This window comes from Drosophila biarmipes, chromosome 2L, assembly GCF_025231255.1.
Source record: "Drosophila biarmipes strain raj3 chromosome 2L, RU_DBia_V1.1, whole genome shotgun sequence".
In the NCBI taxonomy this organism is placed as follows: domain Eukaryota; kingdom Metazoa; phylum Arthropoda; class Insecta; order Diptera; family Drosophilidae; genus Drosophila; species Drosophila biarmipes.
In genome coordinates this window covers 16601889-16612525 of record NC_066612.1, presented here as the reverse complement: position 1 = coordinate 16612525, position 10637 = coordinate 16601889, and the positions used below count along the sequence as shown (strand labels likewise).

The 10637-nt window shown below is 40.6% G+C and overlaps 1 protein-coding gene across 1 annotated transcript; it reads left to right on the top strand.

The window, feature by feature from the left end:
* The first annotated feature begins 7213 nt into the window (after window positions 1–7213).
* On the top strand, window positions 7214–8057 carry LOC108033510 (transmembrane emp24 domain-containing protein 1). The gene has a single exon (XM_017107854.3). The coding sequence runs from the start codon at window positions 7313–7315 to the stop codon at window positions 8003–8005; it is 693 nt and encodes a 230-aa protein (XP_016963343.1). The 5' UTR covers window positions 7214–7312; the 3' UTR covers window positions 8006–8057.
* Window positions 8058–10637: the final 2580 nt, after the last annotated feature.

The window sequence follows — 10637 nt, the reverse complement described above, 5'->3', positions numbered from 1 at the left end:
ATTATTATATTATACACGGTTCTGCGTAGAAAATTTTTAAAATTAAATGTCAATGTAAAGTGCCAGCTTTCATCTTTTCTATAACACTTTTAAAAATATGGTATTTTATTTTTGAATTATAATTTGTATGCCCTTGCAGAGGGTGTTATGATTAAAGTCAGAATTTGCAACGCAGTGAAGGAGACTTTCGACCTAATAAAATATATATTCTTGATCAGCATCACTAGACAAGTCGATCTAGCCATGTCTGTCTGACCGTCCGTCTGTTTGTCCAAACTAGTCTCTCAGTTTTAAAGACTTCGGGCTGAAACTCTCCCAAAAGTCTTTTTTTATGTTTAAGAATTTTGAAATAAATTTAATAAAAATCGGACGGCTCTTAAAGAAACGGTCAAGGAAATAATAAAATAATTATTTTAAAAAATTGTATAGTGTCGCTGAAGCTAGCAACGATCCTTAAGAATTGAACATGGTGTTACTGACATTGATTATTTCTTATATTTGCGATTGTATACGAACTTTGGCTTGCCGAATTAAACTTCTATTCTAGCATTTTTAAACTTTAAATATTTTTACTAACAATACTATTGTTCGCCTAATTTATCCACATTTTTTCAGTGCATCCACACACCTTTATCCTCGCAGTCGGAGCCTTTGTCTTGCAGTTTCGGCCAAACAATTTCGCTTACCTCACTCGCAACACGTTGCGGTTGACAGAGGCGCGCCGAGCGGGCTTTTTGGAATGGGGGTCTGGACTGCTGGGGCGGATGGGGAGTTGGTTTTGGCACTCGAAATCTTGTATGGGCCAAACACCCGTCGCGCTGCTTGTTGATTGTTTTGCCATTTTGCGGTTGCAATTGATGGCACAGGTGGTGGGGAATGTTGCCGGGCTTCGCAAATGACCGCAGTGCACCTGCAAAAAGGGGGGGTGGGGCGTGCATATTCGGAGGGGCCGGATTCAGGAACTCAGCCAGCCTTAAAGCTCACCAAAGTCTCCTTTTGGCAACTGACGGCAGCCGGTAGTGCTCCTAACCGTAAAGGTAAATCCATGGAAAATGGCCAATGGCCAGGCATTTCTTTGGCTTGCGTTTGGGGCACGTGTCTGGTTCGGCATGGTCCTACTTCCCTTTGTTAGATTCTGTCATTGCAAATGCTTCAGTCGAGCTTATACCCTTAGTTCTGGATCATTTTTGGAGACTACCAGAAATGAAGTTTTTCAAGGTTCAAAAAAATATGTTTTTCAAAAAGAAACAAATTTCAAATATAAAAAATTAATCCAATAAATTGGAATTTGGAATTCTGTTTGTACACTTTTTGATGAAACATAAGGTGGAAATGAACCGAGATTTCGAGGGTATCTCTGAGGCATTTTCCAAATTCATCCCAAAACTGCCTTTTCTTTCCGGTACCTTTTGTTTGCCCATTGTTAACGAGCGTTAGCCCAAGGTAAGCTGAAGTGCAATTTAATTTCCCCGCCGATGATTGATGCTACCATGTGGAGGCTTCACTTTTCAGAGTGTCCCTTCCTGCCCCGACTCCTTGCTACAAGGATAATGCCGCACAAATAGCTAACAAATTTTGCCTGCCAACACACCGTGGGCCGGGGAGAGAAAACCACAGAGCAGCAGTGGAAAACTTTTTATCGCCGGGCAGGTTAACTTTTAAGCAGACCAACAAGGACTCCCGATTCAAGAGGAGCGCAGGACATTGCCAGAGATAAACAGATTTATTGTGCTTAAGGACGCACATTAAACGGGGCAGAGGGACTCGGGCTGAAAGCCGAAAGACCAAGTACAAGGACAGCGATAAGGACTGCGGAACTGCCAGGACTGTTTATAGATTTTCGGTGTCCCCAATTAGCGCAAGGGAAAAGCGGGGAATGCTGGGGAAAACGGGGAAAGCGACGGAAATTAGGCGGGTAAAAGGAGCGCACAACAGTGCTGCAGTGTCCTCCCAATTCCCGTCTCTTTACTCGTTTCTGGTTAATAGGAATGTGGCTTCAACACGGCAAAAAATCTCACGAAATATTTGTATTTTCTACATTTATTATTAAAATGTTTTATCACTAGGGTTTTGAAATATCTGTCAAATACTAAACGGGTGTCTAAAACGTATGCAAAGAACGAAGGGTAGTCGGATGCTGTTGCATACTTTTCTACACCTTAAATTATGTTAAAATGAATTTAAAACTCAACTCGAAAATAAATTTACTTTTAAAAAACATTATAAGAAAATATTTCGCATTCCACACGGTGAAGTATGACTTTTAAAGATTCCGATTCCAGGTTATATAGACTCCAGCTTTATTCCCAGTGCACCCTTAAGCGACTCCTTGGAGCTCGAAATGCAACTTTCGCTCCGCTCCTGTCGCCAAGTTGTGACAGTTGCCAAAGGATAAGCGCGGGCAGCGGCCCAAAATTAACCACAAATGAGGACAGTGCCGAGAAATATGGAAGTTTCGCCCATCGAAGTCGAAAGCAGGTGAAAAGGATGTCGCGGCTTTGTAGCGCTTGGCTGGCCAGGGATTTCAGCGGCTTCCTGGACAGCCACTTGCGGAGAACTGCGGCCACAAATGAGCTTAGTTGATGTTTTACTCCTGCCGCTCATTTTCCTTATCCTGGTTTTCGTGTTCCTTCGTTTATGCGACAACTCTGTTGGTATTTCGGAGCTTACGTCCTAAATGTCCTCATTGCTTGTGTTTTGGTTTTATTGAATTAGCTAAAGGTTTTCAGAGTGGTGTCAAAACTAAAGGAAAGGGATGGTTCGTTTGGTTTCATGAGATAAGTATCTAATGCAAGTTGAGAATTTAAATTATCAATATTAGTCGGAGTCTTAAACCCCTTTTTTGTTAGAGCCAATGTGAAATAAGAGCATAACTAAAGAGGCTTTCACAAATTTATTTATGGTTCAATTTATAATATATTTAAATCCGATTGGAGCTCAGAATATATTTGTTATATGTTAATTTTTAGCTTCACATTTTTATTTAATTTAATCTTCACTTAATCTTCCGACTACCAGGTAGTAAACCTAAGCTCTTACCGAACCAGCAAAATACTAAGACCCTAATTCCTTACTCCAGCTCGGTGTAAACCCAGTCGCAACAGCATTATCCTTGGACTGCTCGCCCCTACCAGCACTTCCTGCAACCTTCAGGCCACCTTTGGAGCCAACTAATAGCCGCAACGATGGCGACTTTGTCACACTTCAATGAGCCACATCAGCAATAAAAACAAATAACAGCTGAAAAGTTGTCGGGGAAAAGCCAAGGCTGGGAAAATCAGGGGGAAATGTACGAGTGAACTGCAATTTCCACACCAAATCGAAGTCGCTGCTGTTGCCGTTGGCATTGCTTTTAAGCTTAGTTAAGAAGCACTTTGAAGAGCTTTTCCTAAAGCTGCACCAGTGTCCTTGCCCCCGCTTTTCCCCTGCCGGCGGAAAATTGTTGCTTCATTGCATTTTATGCTTGTTCGAGTTGTCGTCGGAAATTGCTTATTTATTTGAACTGCTCGCTTGGCTAACAAAACCGAAACTAAACAAGGAAAAAAGGAAATCAAACATCTAATGGCATAATTCCCGGCCTGTCTCACTCGAACCTGATGAGTTTTCCTGTCCGACATTGGGGGCAATAAATTTTCCCTGGAAATGGCTCTGTTTTTCCACTGCACCGACTGACTGACAACTTGTCGTTTGTTACTACAAAATTCAATGAATATTTTCCTGGCTACCGACCAAGAGAGACAGAACGAAGAGGTAGATGGTGAAACCATTTTATTGACTGCATTTTCCACATGAGATTTGGAGTTTTCCCCCTCGGGCCACAAGTGAAAGTGGCTGCATATTTTTTGCATGGCTTGCTGCAGGTACCATAAATTCTCCAAGCTTGTCAACTGCCTTTCTCCTTCGAAAATTCATTCAATTTTCTGCCCCTTAAATTCTTAATTGTGGGGCGTTGGGAGGTCTGCGAAAATTGCTTACACAAATATCAATAACAATAAATTGTAAATTTATTGGTGGCTAGGGCGTAGCGAAGAAAGACAAGAACAAAATACAAATTAATATATTTCCAGAACGAAAAACAATTTGCCTCTAAAGGAAATTTTTCGAAGCCCAAGGCCCCACAACAATTTGTCTTGCTTAATCTCAGTTCATTAATTTAAAGTGCTACTTGCAGAAGCGCATGAAAATACTCAAAGGAGTTGGTCGGGGAACTTTCACCCACGTCCTGGAAAATGTCAAAACATCTTTCTGACCGAACTCGTGGTTTGGTTTTCTTTTGGGCGCAAATTTGTGGCCCGCTCAAAGTTTGCCACACAGAATTTAGTTCCATTTGGCTAAGCATTTTGCAATCATTGGCAGCAGCCGTTTTGAGGATTAGGGTCAACTGGCTGTTGTTGTGACTTTAATAATTCATGAGCCATCTCTGTGGCTGACCTTCGCAATTTTTGGGGTCAAGTTATTCTGGCCCAGAAGCCGACCTATCACTCCCCCAGTCATCCATCAGCCAAAGTCGCTCAAGAGCTGATGGCCAGACAGACGGAAAGTCGAGCCCATAATTCTGTGTAGGTGTGGCATTTGTCAAGGGCTTACTCTGATTTGGTGTTGTGGACAATAGACACAGATTGCTGCTGTAGAAACGAGTTGGGCTAGTTGTAATTAAAAATTAAAGAGCCATAATTTAGTTTGAAATATGAAAGCTTGTATCTTCCCGAATTATTTGAAAGGGTAATACAAAATATTTCGTTTGACGACAGACATAAATATGCAGGTTATTGAATTTTTGTACATTTTTCAATAGTTACAATTAACGTATCCTTGTACCTTAAGAATAAATTGCTTTATTATAATAGCCCAGGTTTCTTTTAAACTCCATTCAAATTTTAAAGATAGCGTAAACTGAGATTTAAACACCTTAATTTTCCTCTCTTCTACTTATCGCCATCCTAATTTCATCAAGTCGAATTGGCTTCCTCCACAGCTTGGTTTTTGATCTTCACAACCCGCCACGCCCTCTGCCACACCCTCTGTCACGCCCCCAGCAAACAATCAACTAAAGCAACATGCACACACACTCTGAAGCGCAGTCTACCATTTTCAACACACACAGGTGCGCCCCAATGATTCAGACTCCGGTGTCGGCTACTTAGCAGCTGCCAACGCCTTCAACGCTTCACGGTGTAAGAGACCCTGCAGAACGTACACTGTAAAATAGTTTAGAACATTAGAAATTTATTAACTGAAGGATTTTAACAGTGGTTGTATAAAAAAATACTACACATAGAATCGCGTCTTACCGCCAAATAAATTATCTTCGAAGCTAACAGATTTAATCGGTTAAAAAAATGTTCTCTGTAATTTTCCCCTATTTTCTACCGATATTCTCACACCGCCCTTTCTAGCTGCCATCACCTGCAGACGACCCCAGGCAACATTTTTTATGCTTCCTATTTGCAGCGTTCACGCTTCGACTGTGCATTTCGGCCTCTGGCATTTCGACGACATCGCGAATGCAATTTTTTGATATTTCTAAGAAAGAGTGTAGATTTACAGACACCTGGGTTCATGGCACATTTTTAAAGTAAATAGGCAAAAGTGAAGGCCCAAACACCAGTTTTAAGTCTTTAATTCAAATCAAATCTTATATTGCGTAATAAAAGGCTTTTTTTGAAAAATTGGTTAAAGTGTAACAATTTGTGATTGCTGTATATTCAGATAATTAAAAAAACAAAAGTTTTAGAATACGATTAGAGATTAAGAAGGCCATTTCCTCACTCCTTAGCATTAAATAATAAAGTCAAGGCAAATTATGAAAATAACATATTTGATTGAAGGCAACACTGCGTATGAGTAATAAACTTTGAAACCTAAGCACCACCCAAAATCTTGGCGTTTTTAAATATCAGTGTTATTTCCTAAATGACATTATACATAACTCTCCCCTGGAAGGTTTTTTAAATTCTTTTTTTTTTTTAAATGAACAAGAGAACACATAAAGTATAAAAAAATGCATTCAAGGAAAAAAGCAGAGCTTAAAATGAACGGAAAATAAGCAAAGCAAAGGCTACACAAAGCAAAAAAACGTGCACTTCTTTGCAAACAAATGCAACTAAACATGCAAGCCTATCCCACAAGTGTGGGTGGACGTATGTGTCTATTTGAAAATGTTCCCTACCCTAACGCGAGCATTTGTTGGTTTCACTCCTTTTTTCAACCATTTTTTGCTTTTACCGAGCTCCAGGAGGTGCTACATTTATACACTTCTAAAAATGCGGCTGATATACTTGTCTACAATACTTAAACCATTTATTCAAAACACTAGAAATGCAGGAAGCTATTTAATAATGCTTGAAGTACAAACCTAATACTCAAATATGTTATTTCATATTTTTCAATATTCCTTAAAAGGGTATAACATTTTCTTCCAAACCCTAGTATATTTTGCTTGCTTTTCTTTCTGTCTCACGCTGCGTCGTCGACAGTTTTTAAAAAAATGAAAGCGCTCGACTTGCCAGTTCGCCCATCCCAGGGCCACGCCCACCGCCACTTCCACCGGCTGCCGCCCACCATCGGCAGCATCAGCAGCAACGGTAGCATAAATTTCCATTACCGTTGACAAATATTTACACATCGACCTCAATTCATATTCCTTTTGATGCTGTTGCTTTTAGTTTTGCCAGTCGGATGGGAGGATTGGATGCGGATGACGCGGTGTGGGCTGGCGCGGGGGCGTGGCACTTTTTGCAATGCCGCAGCAATTGCTGCGGGCTATTAAAAGCTGCATTTAGCACTATTCGCTCACACTATGTCTCTGCGAGCGCCATAAGGTCATGTACTGCAATAAAAAACGTGCAAAATTGTTGTTCATTTTAATACTTTTTTATGTGAGGAAGCAACCGGTACAACCGGTATTTAATTATATTTTTAACATTTCATTGAAACTCCTCATAAGCGAAACGAACGAAATTCATAAAGCTTAAGGTATTTGATAAGTTTAAAGTAAATCAAATGTTAAATTAAGTAAATTATACAGCACCTACGTATTTATCTTTGGCAATTTCAATTTTTTCAGCATTAAACTCCATGTAACGTTATGTGTTATTTTACAAATTGTGTATCAGATATATGGTATGTTGAAATGGCGACCTCCTCGGTGTTACCCTTTTTTATTCCAGTGTAACATTACTCCTTATTTTGCCTTCCTCTCGGTGAGCAGGCCTTTCCCTTTACTGCCATAAATCCATCCAGACTGCAAAACCGACAGCCTGCCAGCAATCAGTCAAACAATTCGAATAGAAAAGCCGGCAAACCACCGAAAATGTTTAAAGTAGCGGGCTACGTTTTGCTGCTGGTTCTGTCGAAGGAACTGGGCATTTCCCACGGCGAGCCCTACAACAAGCAACTGACCATTTTTGTCGAGGCTGGCCGACAGGAGTGCTTTTACCAGCCGATTGCCAACACTGAGAACATTAAAATCGACTACCAGGTGATCCATGGGGGTCTCGGCGAGACGCATATCAATTTCAATCTGATGGATCCCAGTCGCCGCCTTCTGATCAACGAAATAAAGCAGGAAAAGGGAAACCGCGAGGTGGTGGCCAACGAAACTGGTTCCTATAAGATTTGTTTCGATAACACTATAAGCACATTTAACCAAAAGATCGTGTCCTTCACCCTGGAGGTAACTCATGCGGACAGAAACGAGCGGGAGCTGCGAGATCTGCGCCAGGAGATGCTAACCGATTACCACTTCGATGTGGCTTATACGGGTATCGACAATTACATGGGCAAGATACATGTGAATCTCATGAGATCTCGACAGACCCAGGACTTTATTCGCGCCATCGAGGCCAGGGACCGAAACGTGGCCGAGTCCACCTACGCCATGGTCAACAATTGGTCGTGGACCCAGTTTTTGGCCATGATATTTGTGGGCTTTCTGCAGGTCCTGATGGTGAGAAGTATTTTCCACACAACCGGAACGTTCCACAAGTTTTGGAAATGTTTTTAGGCGATTTGTGCATAGCAAATAATTTTTATAAAATAGATTTTAGAAACCTGAACTTGTATTATGTCTTGAAGAAATTTTAAAAGTTTATTAGAAATCCCTGGTGATCCTAAGAAGATGTTCTCTAATTTTTTATTATATACATTTCACTTTTCAGCCTTAAAGAATTTAATTTATACAGCTTAAAACAAAAAGAAGTTGAAAGATACTTCAGTTTACCAAGTGGTGTCTTCCTCATTCAGCTGCTCCTTGTGTCTGCTTGCTTCTAATGGCAATTTGCACTTCCTGAGTTTAATTTTTTTCCGCTTCTTGGGCTTGGCCTTACCTTTGCCACGCCCCTTTTCTGTTCGCCTTTTGCTGCAGCGCATTGTTGGCGTAATTAACAACTGTGGCTCCCGTTTGCCATTGTTTACCCAGTGGCAGCCGGCGTCGCAGTGTTAATTACTCCCCGGCGACCCAGAGTCTTGCTGAACCGCACCCCGCCTCTTAACCCTCGTGTGCCCGCCGTTCTCCTGGGGGTCCCACTGACACAGTGGCTCACTTAGCCTTCGAGCTGCCTTCCTGTGTGACTCCTGGGCGAGGCTGGCAGCGATGACAGCGCTCCCCCGTGCCGCTGAAAGGTGCAAATTAAGCGCCACCTGCGGCCAGTCAAGTGCCCCCAACAATGCAGGTACCTCCATATGTGTCAAAGTAAAGCTGACAAAGGATAAACTTAAAATCCGATTTGAGTTAAAGTTTTTGTGGCAGATGTGTGGGCCAACAAAAAAGGGGTGTAAAAAACATATCATTTTATTTAATCCATATTAAATTAATTCATTTTACCTGTAGATTTAATTAAGATTTAAACCTAATAAGTTATATGCGAAAAGCGATATCAATACGTTGATGGTCTATAATTAAAAAAATAAGACATGTATAAAGTATCAGTATACCAATTCATTTTGTTGTTCCTTAACCTTTTTTAAGATTTTGTTGAATCCAGTTAATATTTAACTTTATGCACGCTTTGCCTTTTTAAATGTCCCTCCATCCACATTAATTTTGGTTGGCGGGCTCACGCACTCACGAAGCGCTTAAGGACCTCACTGCGTCCTTGTTCCCGCCATGCAAGGCATCCGTCCAGGAAAAATTTAATAAAAAAGAGAAAATTTCACAGCACATGTATGCTTATTTCTTGGCATTTAAACGAGCTTTATGGGCAGTTTTACTTTACACATAAGTGGCGTTTTAAAGCCCGAGGGAAATTGCCGGAGGAGATGGACTAACGATCGTTTATCAGTGCCAGAGGAAATGCAGAAGAAAAGCCGCTGTTAATTTCATTACGTCGACTGCGAAGGCTGCGCAATCGTAAAAAAAGACATTTAATTGCAGCTGCCAAACGATGCAAAGGCGGCGTTGGCCATTTTAACGATCAAATTATGGCCGAGAAGGAGTTGCAGGCAGATATCTCCGGCAGATAATGTCCTGCCCATTTCTGCCATGGCGCCAGCTGTCATCGTCCCTCAGCCCCGAAATCCCCCTTCCGCAGCTTAATGAGAAGGACGAAAACCGGGTGACAAATTCATATAAAGAGCCCTATCTCTGCGCCTTTTAGACTACCAGTATGGAATTTAATAGAAAAGGAGCTGGAAAAGATTACAGCTAAGTAATCGCCTTTAACAGAGATAAAATGTAGGTATTTTCAATAAATTGAAAACATAAATAAACAAAAACCAGCAGAGCGTGTATTTACCAAAAGGAAACGAAGGCGTTGGTTGACAAAATATTAATGGAAAAGTCACACAAACGAAAGTCGATAACCAATTTAGGACAAAACACTGAAAAAAATGTTTGAATGAAATTATTGGGTTCAAAATGAATTTTATCTTTTTTCTTTCTTTTTGGTATTTATGTAAAGTTTATAAATATTTTAATGAGTAATTTATACATGTAATCTTAATTTTACCTGCTCTACATTTTTTGTATATGTAAGCCCATAAGATGTTAGCTAAATTCTGGTTACGGATCCACAAAGGTCATCAGGTGAAAAAAGGGCGGGCGTAGCCAGGAATAATTACATGAATATGTAAAGATTAAACTCAGTTCTTGGGCAGAGCTTGAATGGAGCTGATGACAACAACAGAAAGCAAAACAACATATGTAGATAGTTAGGTTTCTTAGGCTCTGTGGGAGATGGCAAGCAGAAGATACAAAGCCATAAAAGCTTTTACATGCATTTGGCTAGCAGAAATTGGCAAGCTTGTACAGAAACTTTGCTGATTAAACAGTACTTTTCTTAAATCGAAAGTCTTTCCTATTGATTTCCCACTAAAGCTGACCATCCTTGGCGATTGCATGCTAATGCAGTGTGTGGCTAACGTAATAACTTTGCTTGTGCGTCAAATGTGGGAATCGAATAGGATTATGTCGGTTGCATCAACGGCAAACAATGAACACACAGTGCGGTCGAATGTCAATGAAAGAGGATTATGATTATGCGGCCTGAGGTGCTCAATCGTTTAAGTATAAGGATTATTTTAGCCGGATTTTGCTTAAGCAAATGTGCTTAATCAGATTCGACAATTAAGCCCTTAACTAATTATTTTCTAAGAAGTTTAAAATGCTTGCTTTTAATTTTCAGATTATAATTCAACGA

Coding starts and splice junctions, on each gene's coding strand:
- LOC108033510 (XM_017107854.3), top strand. CDS start 7,313: ATGTTTAAAGTAGCGGGCTACGTTTTGCTGCTGGTTCTGTCGAAGGAA.